This window comes from Xenopus tropicalis, chromosome 6 (assembly GCF_000004195.4).
Source record: "Xenopus tropicalis strain Nigerian chromosome 6, UCB_Xtro_10.0, whole genome shotgun sequence".
Classification (NCBI taxonomy): Eukaryota; Metazoa; Chordata; class Amphibia; order Anura; family Pipidae; genus Xenopus; species Xenopus tropicalis.
In genome coordinates this window covers 16,938,944-16,958,928 of record NC_030682.2, presented here as the reverse complement: position 1 = coordinate 16,958,928, position 19,985 = coordinate 16,938,944, and the positions used below count along the sequence as shown (strand labels likewise).

General features: G+C 37.7%; 1 protein-coding gene across 4 annotated transcripts in view; it reads right to left on the bottom strand.

Annotated features, from left to right (window-relative positions):
- rbm33 (RNA binding motif protein 33) overlaps positions 1-19,985 on the bottom strand; it is a 62,760-nt gene that overhangs the window by 34,780 nt on the left and 7,995 nt on the right. For all 4 annotated transcript variants that reach the window (NM_001017336.3, XM_012964803.3, XM_012964802.3 and 1 more), the window contains 9 exon segments: positions 5,173-5,231; positions 5,509-5,719; positions 6,636-6,811; positions 11,492-11,663; positions 12,277-12,429; positions 15,157-15,439; positions 16,569-16,648; positions 16,762-16,810; positions 18,517-18,595. In NM_001017336.3, coding sequence (NP_001017336.2) covers positions 5,173-5,231; positions 5,509-5,719; positions 6,636-6,811; positions 11,492-11,663; positions 12,277-12,429; positions 15,157-15,439; positions 16,569-16,648; positions 16,762-16,810; positions 18,517-18,595 — 1,262 coding nt within the window.

Below are 19,985 nucleotides of genomic sequence, written 5' to 3'. Positions count from 1 at the left end.
AAGAATTATACACTATTTTGCGAATTCTTTTATCCCCTTAAACATCCATCAAGTTAAGAAATTAACATTCACTCGCGCACAATCACGACACAAATTATTCTTTACATTCCCACATCTTGTGTTAATTACATGATGTTATCTGTAATAATCTATTCATGAAATGCTGATAACTTGCCCCGGCTGTGAAAGAAGGGAAATTTAGCATAAATTGCTTAGTACAAAGTTAATCTTTTAAAAGAAATAAAAGAATAAAAGGGGATCTAAGCGCTATTATGTGACTTACCAGCTCTACAGGAAGGGTCACTCACACTTTAATAAGACTAATTAAATATGTTTAAGTCATTGAATCTTTCCGTAAATTACTTCCAACGTCTACATGTTTTCATTTATTCATTTCACTCGATAGGCAAGTGTTCTATTAGAATCCTAATGATGGTTAAGCAGGGTCAGTTAACAAAAGAGCAAGAGCAGAGAAATACAGCCCGGCACGTACATGCACTAAAACCATTAACACTAAATGAAATGTTACAGTCTTTCTTTAGGATTGTGAAATGGGAAATATGCAGAAAATAAGAGCATGTAGCTGATCCTGAGCATTAATTTCTTTGCTGCCCATCTGCATACATAGGAATGGCAAATCAGCCTCACTGTTGCCCTGTATATTTGGCAAACATTGATGGACAATATGGCGGGGTACCCAGAATGCATTCCTTTGGCTCTTCAGGGGACTTGAACACTCAAAGGGGGAGGTCAGAGTGTCAGTAACCCTATATTTCTTTACTTCCTATACTTTTCCCACATAGTAAGAGAATGCTAAAGTTGCTGAATTTCTTGCACTTTCAGAGAGCCGTTGAGACAAAAGCCTGGTTTGAAAATTGCTAATATCTCATGAAAAGTGCTCAGAGCTAATGTGAGGCAATGTGATAACTTCACTAAAAGTAGACCCGACAAGACTGGAGGGTGTGGGGCCAACGAGGGCTCCTGCACCAGGGGCCCCACACCCATTATAGGGACCCTGCTGGCCGCCTAATCCCCTCTCCCGAGGACACGTACAAATTGTGTAGGTATGCATGCTCGGGGGAGAGCTATTAGTGGCCCAGGGGAGCGCCCAGCAGGGAAAAGGTCTGGGCCAGCTGGGCCCACCAGGTTTTTTCCTGGTGCCCTGCTGACCCAGTCCAACCCTGGTTTGGGGTAGATGAACCCCCAGACATGCCAAAAGGCTGATTGAGACAGGTTACATACACGCTGCCAGTGAAGCAGGTTATTGCATTACTGTCCTAAGTGTAGGGCTGGCCACTTGCTAGCTAATTCAGATTTGGACTACGGACAGGTGTTTAAATTAACGTGTTCTGAACCAGTTTTTAATAGGTTTTCATTTATTAAGTGTTGTTTTTTTAATTATTTTGCTTTATTATTTTTCTCTCCAGTTGTAGCTATACAGTTGCTAAGGTCCAAATTTCCCTAGCAACCAGGCAGTTGCTTGAACGAAAAACTGGAAAATGAATAGGAGTGGGTCTAAATATAAAGATAAGTAATAATAGCTATGAAATAGTAGCCTCAAAGAACAATAGTTTTTTGGCTGTTGGGGTCAATGACCCCCTTTTTGAAAGAGTCAGAAGAAGAAAGCAAGAGCACTAGACGTTCTACAACATACTAAATGTTAACTTAACAGGTAAACCACCCCTTTCAGCCTAGTGATATTTTTGCACTGGAATGAAGAGAATGCATAAAACTATTTCCCTTTTTCTAATCAGGACTTAAATAATTACCAATAACAAAAACAGATATTAAAAGAATGCCAAGCGTGTAAATATATGAATTAATTGCAAACGGGAGGCAGGTGATATAGAAGAAAAACAGATTTTTGCCCTGATCACACTGGGCTTCAGAATAATACAGCAAATGATTTTTAATGACTGTTTCTAATCAGTTCAATGTTATGTTCCGCTGCTAGCGCACAGGTAGTGAATCCTGGCAAGCTGAAGAAGGTTGAATGGAGGCAAACTGCGGCACTTGTACAGGGGTAACTAGCACTTAACAGCACGCGCTTAGTTATGTGAAGCAGCACCAAGAGCAGAAGGAATTGCTCTGATATGATTAAATGTGATGGTTATGATAATGTAGCATAATTGAAATGATTTAGATACCCAGTAGAAAAATTGTAGAAGTTCAGTATTACGTAAGCTGCATTTAAACAAGAGTGTAGCACAGACACATCCGAGCCTATAGAACACACATGGTGCCTAAATACTAGTCTGGCACATTAGTGTAAAATCCAAACCATTCACTCCGGACAAAACTACAATTTCAAACAACATATATAAACACATATTTAATATGCAAAGTGCTTAATGACAAACCCAATCAAACCTCTTACTGGAGGACTAATTTCCATGAAATGCCATGTAAAGCATTAACCAATGTCATTCCGCACCACCTGATACCACGGCCAGCGCTGCACATGGGAGCAGCCAAGATGCCTCTTTGTATTCATGTGTAAGGATTTACACCACTACACTCTGATTAATATTGAATACATATATTTCAGCTTAAAGAGCTCTACATAATTAAAGAGTAAGTACACCTTTACATTAACTTTTAGTACGTAACTGATGGACCTATTATAAGTAATTTTTTAGTTAATCTTTTTTGATTGATTTATGTCTTATCTGAATTATTATAGACTTACTAGACTGGCTCTTTCAAGCTTGAAGCTAAAAATGCCATTTGACAGCCTGCGTCACTGACCAAAGCAACCAAATAAACAGACTGTGTGAGGCTTCAGCTTTATTGTTATTGTTAACTTCTATAGCTTATTTCCCTTCCCAGGCACTTTATTTTTTGTGTCCTTCCTTGATAGGTTAATTAACCCCCTAGAAACCGGATTACTGTTTACCTTTAAATCCCTAAAACGACGCTAAACAAACCCCAAAATTACATATTCACTCTCCTTACAGAGTCTAATGTCTTTTCTAAGATATATGCTGAACCGTGCTGCAGGAACCAGTCACTTCCATAAAGCAATACTGTCATGAAAAAACACTTTTTTTTTCTTTTCAAAACCCATCAGTTACTAGAGCTTCTCCAGCAGAATTTTGCATTAAAATCTTTTTTTCATAGACACATTTTTTTTTTATATTTAATTTTGAAATTTCACATGAGGCTAGCCCTATTCTTCATTTCCCAGGGTGCCACAGCCATGTGACCTGTGCTCTGATAAACTTCAGTCACACTTAACTGCTGAGCTGCAAGTTGGAGTGATATCCCCCCCTCCCAGCAGCCGATCAGCAGAACAATGGGAAGGGAGCAAGATAGCAGCTCCCAGTAGTTATCAGAATAGCACTGAATAGTAGGAAATCCAAGTCTGGCTTGTGACTCCTCCAGTTACATGGGGGTAGGAGAAACAATAGGTTAGCTGAAAGCAGTTCTAATGTGTAGCGTTGGCTCCTTCTGAAAGCTCAGACTCAGGCACAATGCACTGAGATAGCGCTTACACACACCCATATTACAGCTAAAAATGTTAGCTAGCAGAAGATGTTTATTCTCTTTAAATAGTTACCAGCATGGAGAGATATGAGGAGACTCTTTTTCACACAATAACATTTCTGCCATACTGCCATATCCCAGGTTTATCAGGGAAGTCTAACCCACTGGATGTGTTATTTACTATATACATGATCTTGGTTTAACTTGCTGAAAAATGGGAGAAAACCAGTAACTTTCAGAACTCGTTATAAAAGTGGTGAAGTGTGCTTCTCTAAGGAACCTCTGGTGAGCACATTTTTCTTTGTTTCATTCTCTGCTCTGGGCTAATTGAACACACACTTTCATGAATTTGATTTTAAAAAATGTTTTGTTTTCCCTTCTTGTGTCTGATTCCTCCCCAAAGCGGTACCTATCATGCACCAACTGCTTCTGTTAGTGAGCGCCTACAGGCTGTGTGTGTAATGGGCGGCTCTTTAGTGAGGCTTTGAGTGAAGCAATACATTTCTACATATATTTCCCATGGGAGACCAAATGCCTCTTAAAGGGATATCAAACCATCAAATCATGGCCTCTAAAAACAATATACTATCTGTTCTCTAGCTGTGTTTAAAAAAAATCCCTAACAGTTGTGGTTTAGAACAGACTGTAGGCTGCAGTCTCTAAAGTCATGGCCACTGGAGGGCACCATTCTTTTTTTTATTCTTTGCATGTCATAATTATTTGTCTTGCTAGAGAAAACAGTATGGCAATTCCTACATACTGACATACAGATATAGATTAATAAGGGTGCTGAAGTGTGAACATTTGCTGGTAAAAAGATAAAAACAAAACATTTATGAAACAGAATATATTGTCCTTTTAATTCTGTCATATACTTTTCTCTATCCATTCTTATATCCAGCTGATTAAAAGGAATACTGCCATGGGAACACATGTTTTTTCCCAAAATGCATCAGTTAATAAAGCTTCTCCAGCAGAATCCTGCATTGGAATCTGTTTTTCAAAAATGCAAACAGATTTTTTTTTTATATTTAAATTTGAAATTTCACTTGGGGCTAGCCATATTCTTCATTTCCCAGGGTGCCACAGCCATGTGACCTGCTCTGATAAACTCCAGTCACACTTTACTGCTAAGCTGCAAGTTGGAGTGATATCACCTCCCCCTCCCAATTGAAAGAATTCCAAGTCCGGCTTGGGACTCCTCCAGTTACATAGGAGTAGAAGAAACAATAGGTTACCTGAAAGCAGTTCTAATGTGTAGCGCTGGCTCCTTCAGAAAGCTCAGACTCAGGCACAATGCACTAAGATGGTGCCTACACACCAATATTACAGTTAAAATATATACATTTGTTAGTTCTAACATTTTGTATAATAGTAAAAATTTTAAGTAAACAATAAATAAACCCAATAGGAGTGCTTTACCTCAAATAAGGATTAATTATATCTTAGTTGGGATCAAGTCCAATTATTAAAAACGGTTATTATTTCATTAACATGGAGACTATGGGAGATGGCCTTCCTGTAATTTTAGAGCTTTGTAGGAAAACGGGTTTCCTGATAAAGGATCGCATACCTGTACCATAATCTACCTTTCTAAGGTATCAAGTAACATGTAATATTAATAATTAGTGCAATTACAACACAAGTCTTTGCACAAAAACAAACACACAAGAAGCTGATACTCACTGGAAATCTTGGTGACCCCATTGGAGGTCGAGACTGGTTAGGGGCCGGTAAAAGTGGCACTAAAAATAAACAGATACATTTAGAGTTGTTAATGCTTTCCAAACTATAATAGCAATACCGTTTATATTAGCAAGCCTAGATTAAAACTGCTAGACATTTTTGTTATGTTTTTTTTTTTCAAATCAAAAAAACAAACACAAAGGCTCTTTTACATAAGCCAAACATGGCTTATTCCTTGTTTCAACTGTTAGAAAAGGCAGTTCTGAGAATAGCTTTACTGAATGCACAGCAGTGAGAAACCCTCTGAAGTGAAGTAGAAATGAGCACACATCTAACCTTGAACAGGTGCTACGACATTGCCTTTAAAATGAGGATTTATGTGTATATTTTTTGGCTGCTGCGGTGTTGACATCAGAGGTTTTCCGACCATTCGTTGTTTTTCTTGTGGAGGCGGTGAAGTCATGGAATCCGAAGAAGGGTTCCGGGAGCGTGGCATGGGAAGAAGAGGCTGAATCTGGTTCTGATGAAACAGGCTGCGGATGGGTTGCTAAAGAGAAAGCAATAAAGACACCATCAGAGCACTTCTTTACAGGGAGAGTGACAGATTCAGATGATAACAGAAAAGATTCTTTCTAATAGATTTGCCTCCACCATGCCTACTACACAGAAGACCCATGAGGAAAACAAATCTAATCAAGTAGCTAATTTTAATACTGTATTTATGCTTGGCACATTAGTACTATATACATGTTAAGTCCTAATCCTGAAAGTGCAAAGGAGAACTGAACTTTCTACGGACACTATTCTAGGTACACGTACTGAGGCCCGATTCTGTGCTACAAAACATCTCATCACTCCCCCTTCATTTACCTCTACTGTTATATACTCAGAGACACCCTTACATTTTATCTATACCCTATATTACTTATTACCTATATCAGGGATCCCCAACCTTTTGTACCCATGAGTTACATGAAGAAAGTGTTGGGGAAGCAACACAAGCACGCAAAAGGTTCCTGGGGCTGCCAATAAGAACTATAATTGGCTACTTAATAGCCCCTATATGGACTGGCAGCCTACAGAAGGCTCTGTTTGGCATTATACTTGGTTTTTATACAACCAAAACTTGCCTCCTTACCAGGAATTCAAAAATAAGCACCTGCTTTGAGGCCACTGGAAGCAAGATTAAAGTGGTTGGATGAGCAACATTTTGCTCCTGAGTCACTGGTTGGGGATCACTGACCTATATGATAGCTAGAATGTTTTTATCAGTTCCTTACACTGCTACTGAAGCCCTGCCCATATCCTTGGTCTGGTACTGATTGGGAAGCATAAGAAACTCTAGCCTTAACAATACAGCATACAAGCAGCTTGTGTGACAGTAAAAAGATGTGTGCAGATGAGAGAAGTTATTACTCATCAGAGCACATACAATCAACATAGAAGCAAAAATATTCATGTACCCCATGAGATGATCTCTGCTCCCTGATTCGCCTGTCGTTGCTGTCGTGCCTCTGCTCTCCACGAAACATTGGATTCATGCCTCCGCGCCGCCCTCTTTTAGCGCAGTATCTGCCCTTGCGCATGCGCTCCATTTCCTCAAATTCCTGGAGAGATGCTTTGGCTTCAGCAGAGAGCTCTATACATAACATGAAAAGACAACGTGTTGATATGGAGGAAACAAAAAAATATTCCCGGGGTAAACAGCTCAGGGGCCAGAGAATATATTAAAAGGAAGTGCTGCTAAGATAACTTTTTAGAGATCGCAAATGCAAGACTGCCCATTGCAGATCACACATTCTAAATGCTATAAATAAATGTAAAGCAACTGGACTTGTTAGGTAATCATTGAAGACGTTTCTCACTACTCATCCGAGCAGTAGTGAAAGTGAGTAGTGAAACGTCTTCAATGATTACCTAACAAGTCCAGTTGCTTTATATTTATTTATATTAGATATACCATGACCTGGATGAATGAAAATCTTCATAGACATTCTAAATGCTAGTTTATAAGATTACCTATAAACAAGAACTAAAGCTTAACAAAAACACAATTAGAAATGTTACACTATAGGATTTGGACTCAAATCCCACCAACACAGTTAGATTAGAATTAACTTTTAAACATACCGCATCAGCTACTATGAAAAACCTCATTTTCTGCTGTGTTGATTTCCGGTGACCCCTAAGCAGCAGCTCAGAGCACGTGTAATATCACTGGACTAACAAGATGTACGATGCAGAGATGCAGGGGAAAACTTTGAAGGCCTGGATCCATTTTGTTACAGGGCTGCTGTAACTTTGGACTGGTACAATAAGTTCAGCATATAAAATATAGCACTGCTAGCCATATTCCTTTTTTAGATTTTCATTCTCCTTTGCAATGTATGCAACATCTCCAAATATATAAATGTAAGGGACATGGCATAGTGCCAGGAATCTCCAGGATTCGCTTTCTAATGACTATGATGGAAAGCCCTGAGAGTAGCCCAGGGCCACCAATTATTGCTTGAAAAATGTGCACTGGTGATCAAAATGCCCTGGGTGCCACAGCCCCGAAGGTTCCCATACACTGACAGAATGAAAAGATTTTTTTTTCCACAATGACTCTGCACTTGCTATGTGGGTCAGTAAAACCTATTTCCTTATCAATCCAAATTTGGCTGTTAAAACCACTTTGCTGTGCCTTCCAATGGCTTCTGAACAGGACTGACTACTCCACAGTTACAGCTTTGCCTCCACCATATTCAATTTAGTCACTGAAACGGTGCCATTTTTGGCAATCCTGCAGATTGCTTTAATCACAAGGGTATGCCCATATTTATAGATGGCAATTAACAAATTTACTACAGGTATGGGATCAGTTACTCGAAAACCTGTTATCCAGAAAGCTTTGAACTATGGGATGGCCACCTTTTTAAACAAATAATTAAAATTTTTTAAACCAATTTCCCATTTTTCTGTAATAATTAAACAGTACAGGTTATGGGACCTGTTATCCAGAACGCTTGCAACCTGGGGTTTTCCAGATAAGGGGTCTCTCTATACCTTATGTATACTAAAAAATAACTTAAACATTGATTAAACTCAACAGGATTGTTTTGCCACCAATAAGAATTAATTATATCTTAGTTGGAATCAAGTACAGGTACTGTTTTATTATTACAGAGAAAAGGGAATCATTTAACCATTAAATAAACCCAATAGGGCTGTTCTGCCCCCAATAAGGGGTAATTATATCTTAGTTGGGATCAAGTACAGGTACTGTTTTATTATTACAGAGAAAAGGGAATCATTTAACCATTAAATAAACCCAATAGGGCTGTTCTGCCCCCAATAAGGGGTAATTATATCTTAGTTGGGATCAAGTACAGGTACTGTTTTATTATTACAGAGAAAAGGGAATCATTTAACCATTAAATAAACCCAATAGGGCTGTTCTGCCCCCAATAAGGGGTAATTATATCTTAGTTGGGATCAAGTACAGGTACTGTTTTATTATTACAGAGAAAAGGGAATCATTTAACCATTAAATAAACCCAATAGGGCTGTTCTGCCCCCAATAAGGGGTAATTATATCTTAGTTGGGATCAAGTACAGGTACTGTTTTATTATTACAGAGAAAAAAGAAAATAATTTTAACACCTATCAATATGGCATCAAACATTAACGTAAATAAGCATTTTATTTTGAAATCCCCTAAAATTACTCTAAACAGCCCCAGAATAGCATACCTATCTCCCTTCATGCAGATTTATTTTGTTTCTCTGTTAAAAGCAGCTGAACTGCAGCTCTTTTACTGACTTCCTTGTCGAACATAAACCTCCACCCCCTTTTGCTTTCTGAGCACTCCTTGGCATGCCCACTGCCTCTGCTCCAATTAAAATGAAGGCATGTGCAACTGGCAGCTCTTTGAGGTCATCATAGCCAGAGAGAAAAGGGGGGCTTAGAAAGCAAAAGGGGCAGAGCTTCACGCTAGACAAGGAAGTCAGTAAAAGAGCTGCAGTTTAGCTGCTTGTAACAGAGAAACAAAATAAATCTGCATGCAGAGAGAAAGGTATGTTATTCTGGTAATTGTACACTTTACAGATTTTAAAAAAATGACATTGTAGGAAGTCTGAAAGAAAGATAAGATAGATTGAGGACAGTCCTGTGTTTTAACACTTGTGATGTTACTGTTTCAATATATATTACACCCACAGGCATTATTAGTATTATTACATCATTCGCACTGATATACCTCTCTGGAGGAATTGCCATAGTTAATGGGGGTCTTTGCTTTGGTATGAATGCAGTTAAAATAAACACAAAAAAATGACATTATAGAAAATGTAATTCTGACATTATGACCAGCATTTCCATTTATCCCTGCCTAACTTACACCGTTCTTCCATTTAGAGCTAATGCAGTGAATCAGCAATTATTTTTCTGCTGGCTCTAAGTGTCAAGATTAATTTTACCATCCCTAGTAATAAAATGGTTTCAAATGACATCTTTAATAAGCACATAAAAATACTCCCCTCCAATAGAGACAAGCTGTCACAAAAGGTCACCAAAATGTGACAGGATGGAAATTATGTTTGTAACTTCAACTGAAATGTTAATTCCTTATTTTTTCCCCTTTAGCCATTACCCACATTGGAGAGCAGATTTACACAGACCCGCATTAATTGGCTCTAAATGTTAAAAAAAAACACTGAAAATAAAAGATTCCTCTCTTGTTTATATTTTTAAAACTGCTATAATCTCAGCATTTTGCAATCTATACTTAAGCAGTAAAAGGTTATGCCTTATTTGTTAAAGGCATATTCCACATGTCAGGTTAGGAGAATGGCTGCCCTAACAAAGACTCTTGCTTGTTCTGTATTTATGCCTGAGTCAGAACTGCCATATTGCTTATCTCAGTTAAATCACCTCTCTTTTTCTTTCCTACAAGTCCCTGTCTAGTGGCTATAAAACCCACCAATATTTTAATCATCCGTGCTACTTCACGCATCACCAAAATTAAAGGGGTGGTTCACCTTCGGGTTAACTTTTAGTATGTTATAGAAAGGCCTATTCTCAAAAACGTTTCAATTGGTCTTTTTTTTGTTTATTGTTTTTGAATTATTTGCCTTCATCTTCTGGCTCTTTCCATTTTTCAAATGGGAGTCACTGACCCCACAAGTCAAAAAACTGTTGTGCTGTGAAGCTACAACTTAATTGTTATTTGTTACATTTTATTATTTATTCTTCTATTTATATTCACGTGTCTCTTTCAAACCACTGTCTGGTTGCTAGAATAAATTGGACCCTAGCAACGAGATAGTAGCTGAAACTCCAAACTGGAGGGCTACTGAACAAAAAGAGAAATACTTAGATTGTAAGCTCTACGGGGCAGGGACCTCCTTCCTACTGTCTCTCATACCACATGGCACTTATATATATATATATATATATATATATACACATATATGTATTTATTGTATTTATTTATTATATCACTCATCCTCCCTGTGTGTAATTTTGTATTCTGTAAGACTGTACAGCGCTGCGTACCCTTGTGGCGCTTTATAAATAAAGTTATACATACATACAAATAACTAAAAACCTCAAATAAAAAATGAAGGCCAACTGCAAATTGTTCAAAATAGCACTTTCTGCTAATGTAAAGGTGAACAACCCCTTTAACACACAGAAGAAGTGAGAAGCAACAAACCCAGAGAATGGATTGCCCTCATCCTATACTTAATTAGTGACGGCTGGTACCTAGCCTTTTGGAGTCTCCACAACCCCTGTCCCCAATGTAGAACACAGAAAATAGTTAAATTAATTTGGATCCGCTTGGGATCCAAAAGGTAGCAAATGAGTCCTTATATGTCATATTTCGTGATAGTGAGTGCTTCTCAACAGACTGCAAACCCTGTGATGGCTGCAAACAGTTGTAATACATAGACCAATCACCTGGAGAGAACACCTGAGGAAGGCTGTCAAGCCGAAACACGTAGTACAATGATGTCTCCACAAATAAAAACACTACTGTGAAGCAATAAGAAAATTCAAATCATATAGCAGTGGTTCAGTTGTATAGAAATATTTCACAAAAACATTACCTAAATTACAGATGTTTTAGACCAACATATAAATAAATTATTTTTTCTGATGTTTTTCATGCAGGTAAAATAAGGGAATCAATTGCGAAATGGAGGATAACTGCAATATATTGCAAAATATCCTATTAGGGCTGTAGCAATAAACAGTTTATTGGTTAAAAAAAAAAAAAGGTGCATAGGCAGAATATTTTATAGATTGATAACATTTTGGCTAAAGGTAGCCTTACCTAAGGTTTCTGGGATGTTTCGCCTTTCACGGGTCGAGTCAGACAGTCGAATAATTGTCCCTTCTTTACGTTCAGATTTAAAACGTATGCGGCCGCCTCCTTCCTCTTCATCATCATCTTCATCAGAATATTCTTTTGTTTCAGGGACCATTTCTTGAGACTCAACAGGAACCTGAAATAGGACATAGTAAAAAATTGTGGGATTAACATATATAAAAATTAAGATGGATGAAGTTTTAAATAATTTTTTACATTTATTTTTAACAAAAACTATACACTGTAGTGTACATTTTCTAACAAAGGAAAATGGTACTGATTATGGCTTACTCCATTATTAGAGTACAGCAGTATATCACCCAGTCTAATGAACAGGGCTTGTGCTGAACACTTTTTTGCCTATTGTTTTAATTAAAAAGTATGTTTTTTTTTTTTTTTATTTCTTGCACTTAAAAGATAAAATCTAAAGTTAAAAGAAAAATCCCATTTGACCGTTTCATACAAGGACAATAAAAAAAAAACCATCAGTCTGCTGTGAAGCCCTCTGTATAAACGAACAAGTCCATTTCATGCAGCGTCTAAAGCTTATGTCAAGCAGTGAGATAAATGGCTTCACTAGTAGTTCACAAGACATAGGCTCATCTTTCTCCTCAAGCAGTATAATGTAACAAAATAAGAAAATGTCTCGCTTTCAAGTTCTCGCCAATAAATACCAACCAACCTCCAAGATGATTTAGAGGCTCTTTTTCTATATCTACATTTAATAAAAGGAAAACATGAAACAGCACCTCCTCAGAGTCATTGGCTGGGTCTTGTGTTTCTATTGATTCTTCAGCTGTTTCTTCTATTGCTTCCTCTTCTGTTTCTTCAACATCATTCGCCGCAAATTCTGCTTCTTGCATCATTTTTTGCCTCTTGTATGTCTGAGTATAAACCTCCTCCTTTCAAAGAAAAAAAAAAGTTAATACAAGTATGCAAACAAATAATTGTGTACATTTACTAATTTTTTTATCTTATTTGTAAAGAGAGTTGAGCTGTCCATACATTCTAAGATCTCTTCATCTACCTGATATGCCCACCTAAGGTGGGCAATATCAGGCTTATTCAATCATTTGGCCCAATGAGATGAACACATTTTCCCTATTGTTTTTATTAAGAAACATCTACTTTTTGCTCTCTCTTCTGCTTAACAGTACAAACAGTGAACATTTTTAGTTTCCTTTCCATATTCCTGGTTACTATGAGCACTACTAAAAGAAGGAAAAGGCAGTTAGATATTCGCATTAAAATTCCCATTAAAAAAAAATTACCTCTCTGAGACTCCAGTTTTATTGTAAATATATATTACTTATCTTTTCATCCAAACCCTCTCTTCTATTAATCTTTCAGACTATCAATAATCCTAGCAACTTTCCAGTTGTTTTAATAGCATTATTATTAACATTTATTTATAAAGCGCCAACATATTCCGCAGCGCTGTACAATAAGTGGGTTTTATACATTGGACATACAGAGTAACATATAAAGCAATCAATAACCAATACAAGAGGTGAGGAGGGCCCTGACCAAAAGAGCTTACAATCTACAAATAATTTAGACCAGTGATCCCCAACCAGTGGCGCATAAGCAACATGTTGCTCCCCAACCCCTTGGATGTTGCTCTCAGTGCCCCCAAACTAGGCAATTATTTTTGAATTCCTGACTTGGGGGCAAGTTTTGGTTGAATAAAAACAAGATTTCCTACCAAATAAAGCCCCTGTAAGCTGATAGTGTGCATAGAGGCCCCTAATAGCCAATCACAGCCCTTATTTGGCTCCTCCATGAACTTTTATGGTGCTTGTGTTGCTCTCCAAGTCTTTTTACATTCGACTGTGGCTCATGAGTAAGAAAGGTTGGGGACCCCTGATTTAGACCATAGCAACCAGGTAGCAGCTGAAATGCCAAAATATAACTTTATGCTTAGCAGAATATCACTGTTTAAATCATACAAAAACGTGTTTTTTTTACAGGGATAAAAACCCAGAAAAACTTGCATTACATCAGAAATAAACCGTGACTATGTAATAAAAAATTAAAATGTTCCATGCTTATATTTTATAGTAGTATGGGATCGGTTATCCAGAATGCTCGGGACCTTGGGTCTTCCGGATAAAGGATGTTTCCGTAGTTTGGATCTCCATGCTTTAAGTTTACTAAAAAATCATTTAAACATTAAATAAATATTAATAATAATAATTAATAAATTAATATTGAATAAACCCAATAGGATTCTTCTGCCCCCAATAAGGGGTAATTATATCTTAGTTGGGATCAAGTACAGGTACTGTTTTATTATTACAGAGAAAAGGGAATCATTTAACCATTAAATAAACCCAATAGGACTGTTCTGCCCCCAATAAGGGGTAATTATATCTTAGTTGGGATCAAGTACAGGTACTGTTTTATTATTACAGAGAAAAGGGAATCATTTAACCATTAAATAAACCCAATAGGGCTGTTCTGCCCCCAATAAGGGGTAATTATATCTTAGTTGGGATCAAGTACAGGTACTGTTTTATTATTACAGGGAAAAGGAAATCATTTTTAAAACTTAGAACTATTTGCTTATAATGAAGACTATGGGAGATGGCCTTTAGGTAATTCAGACATTTCTGGATAAGGGATCCCATACCTGTACTAGTTATTTCATATATTAATCATTCCATGTGTGCAACAGTAAAATATAGTTCACTACAAAAATATAACTACTTCATCTATACCCAGGGGTTAGACAAGGATTTGCAAGATAGCATATCAGAGGGACCTTTTCATGCCGTGCATCTCAAAGATGATTCAAGAAAACTATCAATATCTGGTTACTTTGAAAGCCCTTGCAATTATTTTTTTTTCACCAGATTCTAGAGTTACAGAGTTTCGGAGCATATAATCATCATTACGCCTGGTACACTGTCATTCCAATAAAAACAAACAAAACAAAGCAGCAAATCAACCAATATTTCATTAGTGTTTGTCCTGGTTTGACCTGATATAAATACAAATGAAATTCATCAGAACGGCAGATGTATATCGGTACTGCTGCTTTGTGAATATGACCTACAGTACGCATCAGGGTGAGCCTATATTTGAGCAAACATCCACATGGCCTCACTGAGTACAAATGACATGTAATTTCCTTCCCTCTAACTTCCTTCAATCTCTTCATTCACATCAGGACAGCTATTAGTTACAAAAATGACTGAAGAGCGCAATCAATCATTTCAGAGAGTAAGCACCTAAAAGATGTCTTTAGGAAGTCAATAATCTTTTAGCGGAAGATGACTTTATCAGATCTTGCTCAAAAGCCCAGATAATAGCTTTTGCATTAAACAGTTTTAACAATCGCAAGTGAATCCCACCACACAAAGCACTTTCCTTACACAAGGATAAAATTCTCAAGGTCACGATTCTCTGTAGCCTTCCAACATGACAAAAGAGCATTACCTACCGCCAAACAAGCTGTCAACACAAACTTTGTCACAATCTAGATAAAAAGACTGGCAGGCACTGATAAAAGGTCTAATTTTCATCTTTCCCTTGGGAAGAGAATAGGTTTCAAATCAGGCTACAAACCTATTGCACGAGAAGGAGCATTATCACAAAACACACACACAAAAAAAAAACAACCTTACTTGAAATTCATCTAGAGGTTCATTGATCTCGAGGTCTAACACCTCATCAGTGGTCTCTTCATCCATATATTCTGTATGCTCTTCTGGCAGCTCGTCAGCTTCTTCGTATGCATCTGCAAAATCCTCAGCACAGCCTTCGGGCTCCTCAACTTCCTCATACACTGCCTCATCCTCTCCCATTTCTGGCTCCTCAACTTCAGGGTCTTCATTTATACTCTTTGACAACTCAAATGATGTCAAGCCCCCAGCAGTGGCATTTAAACTGAGTGTAACTCCTTGGGCACTGGGGGGAACAGAAAATACATTACAGTTTATAACACTGCCATAGTAAGTTATAGTAGTGCTGATGTATGCAATCTACATAGACATCTACACACCAAGTGTCAGAGTATTATCTGTTACTTTTGCATGTGAATCCAGTGGACAGAGCCTTTATCACTTTCATGTGGGTCACACCCTTGCTCTGTAAACAGGAACAATTCCCACCATTATAACAGTTAATGATCAACAACTGCATTTTCACAATAAAGGTGGCCATACACGGTAAGATCCGCTCGGCTGGCGATGTCACCAAGCAAGCAGATCTTCTCCTGATATCCCCACCTATGGGTGGGTGACACTGCGTTAGAACGGCGAGTATAGGTACCTCAGTTCGGGGACTGCGTCAACCAGATAAAATCTGGCTGATTTCAGGCCAGATGTTGGTCAGGCAGGCCCGTCTTTCGTGCTGCAGCTAAAACCGGCCTGTGTATGGCCACCTCAAGGCCTTTCCTTAGAAATGCAGAAATCATGCTTGTATAGGTAATCACCCTTAGACTATCAGATCCTCGGCCTGTGAAAAGCGCAAGCCAATAATCCACCCCCATGCTTTAAAAATCTTAAAGTTGTGCCTGCACCCTTGGGGTGTGCTGAGGGGGTGCTAACTTGTACTGTGCTCATATAATTTCATCTGGAAGTTTTGAATAGACTGAGTAAATAATGCGTCAAACATTGCCCAAGTAATTATTAGCTAAATACCCTGCTGGATAATTCTACAGAGATTAAGACATTACAGGAGGCTGCAAGACATGACCAAAGGTTGTGGCCAGTCAGTTATTGATCAATAGGATTAGACAGTAATACAAAAGGAAAATGTTAAAAGAAAGTATCTATATATCAGGAAGAGAGCTATTCTTGAGTGACTGATGTGCCCAGTCACACTGCAAGAAGTGCCAGAAGAGTGCCTACACTGCAAGGTTAAACTCCAGGAAAGGGCCATTTGTTTTATTTAACAGCCTCCATGTCTGCAGCTGCTGCTGAACTACAACTCCCACCATCCAGAATAGAAATACTGATTGATATATTTAGATATGTATCTCCTAGAGGCAAGTCTGTTACAAAAGAATGTCAGTGGCCACGCATATAAACCATACCTGTAATTTGGATCCTGCTCCTCTTCATCGCTTTGTAAAAGATCATCATTTAACTCTTCATCTGACAGATCAAGTGAACTCTGCAGTAAACATAGCAAAAGGGGCTGGTCAGTTAGAACGTCCACACTAGCAATGTCCAAGAACATTCATTGCTTAGTGCCTGAATTATTTATTAAATACACGAACATCTAACCTTTTTCCCTGGCAATACATCTTCCTCGAGCAGATCATCCTCCAGTTCGCTAGAAACAAAGCAAATATGTCAGATTTCATCTTTCCTTTGGACATCAAAGACAAAAATACATAGAAATGTTATCTAAAACAACCAGGTTGCTTCAATGCAAAAGCAAGAGATCTCAGAGGATACGACTTCACAGCAGGCCTGGATGATGCTGCAGGAAAGCAGACTATACTTCTGGTTTAGAATTATGTTCAGTACGCAGAATAGAGACAGATTCCAATGGGCTTTTTCAAATGCTGAAGGTACAGGCAAATTGGAGATGCTTTCTTAACTCTCCAACACCCAAGCACCAACATATGCCTTCTGACTATTCTAACTCTTCTACAGTCTTAAACTATGTTGAAAAACTTCCTACTTAAACTGATTGGTTTTGGTTTTTCCTCTACAGTAAAACCAAAGACAATTCAAGTGGGAGAAGCAAAAGCACTTTATAGTAAAAGTAACAAAAAAAACCTGTAATAGTGCTAAAAAGCACAGGTTACATAGCAGATATGCTCTGTAAAACACCATTGCATTCTACAGAGCTTATATGTTATCTGCTATGTAACCTGTGCTTTTTTTTTTCCTTTTCCCCAGTTTGAATGGCTGCCCCCGTGGCTACACAGCAGCTTATTTATATAAACCATAGTAGTCTTTTGGAAGCAAACACACATCTTACCAGTGCAGGGCAACAGTACATTATATTTGAATTACTTTTAAACACATTTTTTGGTGTTACTGTTCCTTTAAGCACTGTTTACGTTCACTAAGCCCTGCTTCTGCTAAGGATACATAGAACTCAAGGAACAACTCCCAAAAGGATTTATGGACAATGTAACTGCATCCTACACATATACAGGTAACTTATGTATGAATGAATATATGTGCATCAGCTCCAGGCACTAGTTAAACTCTACAGCCACAATTTACTGCCTGTTATAAGACAAGGTAATAAACTTGAAGCACAGGTTAAATATCTTGAACACATTCCTAGGGTCCCATGGGTTAAAATGCCTGCAGGTATAGAGATTAATGCTTTTCAAGTGAAGAAGAGCAACAGTACACTACATTATAATATCCTTAATGAAGCAGAGGGTGTCTACATAAAGGGACATTTTTTATTATTTGAAATAATCTAATGGAGTATTGTAGTAAACAGTCTTAGGATATAGTAACAAATAGCAATCAGTCAGCAGATCGCATTTATTTGTCAGCGGTTTGAAACACACCTTGGAATGGATGCTATGCGTTACTTGATGTGGGAAAGCCTTATACCCCCACCAGAGGCAGTGCCCAGTGGCACTTAAGTTATATGCCCACGTGTGCACTCTGCACAAAGCTTACCAGAGAGCTGGCCCAGGCTTTAGGTAAAAGCTTGCCTGCTTGTACAGCTGTCAGTACTGTTTCCCCATCTAAAGGCTCAGGGAACATTCAAGGGCTGCTAGGAACAGTTTAATAAAGTTCAGTAAAATGAAATACTGAATATGCTTCCCCCAATATATCAGCATTCCTGTCTTAGTCTACTGAAGAAATGTTTGAGTACAAAAAGCTCTGATATGTTAGTAAGGAAATCAAATTCTGCAGCTCCTTAGCACTGGCTGACACTCGCAACATCAACATCTTCATTAATAGACAAGTTTAAACTCGGACTGGAATACAAAACGCTAAAGTGCTGAATAATGTAAAAGGTTCAAAGAAAAAAAAATAAAACACAGAAATCTTAGCTACCTGTCCCAGTCATCATCTACGGTTCTTCTTCTCCGAAATCGCTCTGCGCCAGGCTTATCAAACTGATCAAAGTCATCATCTGCAAAGAAAAGTGCCTTGTTTAAAGGGATCCAACAACAATCTTAAATTATAGATTTGTCTACAACACTTACAGAATTGAAGGGCAAAAATCTATTGTAACATTGTTTAACGCTATCTGAACTATCAAAACTATATAATTTTTTTTACGCAGACATATCAATTTCCACAGAAAGGAGGCCACGTTACCCGTAAGAACCATTTCCCCTTAGGCTCTCCGTGTAATGCAACCCAGAAGTCACTCTGCTTTCTAAAGTCGGTGGCAGACAAAATGTCTGGAAAGCAGAGGGACTTCAAATCCCAGAATGCATCACTTCCCAATGGAACAATGTAAGGAAGGGGTTGCATTATGCTTTGAGCCTAAAGAGCGGTAGGGAAATGGTTCATTTGAGTAACATGACTTCTTTTGTGTAATCTGTGGAATCAGGTATGTCTGTATTTAAAAAATAATACACATATTTACACAAACGGAGTGTTTCAGAGAGTGTTTGTGCACCTAACTTACATAAGCACAACCAAAATGAGGTATATTTTCCCTTTAACATTTGTACCTTGGCATGCACTGTATACAGAGAATCTTTCCTAGTTCCTGACAAATCACTTGGTTTACTTTAAACATCTATGACTTTTAGCAAACTTACATTTCTCAGAAATTAATTTAGATTATTTAGGCATCATTCAGACCAAAAATATCAAAAATGTAAATAAATACTGCACAGCAATCATGCTTCAGTTTCTAATAACATATATTCTGAGCATATGAAAAAGCTTATAGTGTTAATCACTTGCGTCTCTTGGATTCTTATATTACATTTGTGCATATCTCCACAAAAATAAATTCTTTACATCAGTAAAAGTGTGTGATCTTGTGTTGGGAAGCAGGTGACAACCTATCCCCAATTTACTTCCAAGATTCTCATAGGATACTGAAAATAATAAAAATCAAGCGAAAAGTAGAAAGGAGAAAGAAAGTGATTGTATCAAAGGAATACTACATCCGACTGTGGTCTGCTGGTCAATCCTCACTTAACATAATCAATCGGAGGAGCATGGGATCAGCTTAGAAAGCACTGTAAGTGTATATAGCATGTCAGATATTGTTCAACTTCATTCCTTTCTTTGCCATCAATCAGTTGTCAGAAACTTGCTGTTATCTTTATGAGGAAAGACATTTGGGAAGCTTAGCAACTGAGCACCTTTTTTTCTTGAAAGCAATCTGCTACTACAAGGCAGAGCACATTGTATACGTATATATATCTATATAGATATATATATTTATATAAATATATATAAGCTTTTTTTATCATGTATTCAACAATAAAGAAATAAGGGCTCCACAAATGTCCGTAACCTACCTTTACCTTATGTGTGTCTATACAAGAGAACATACA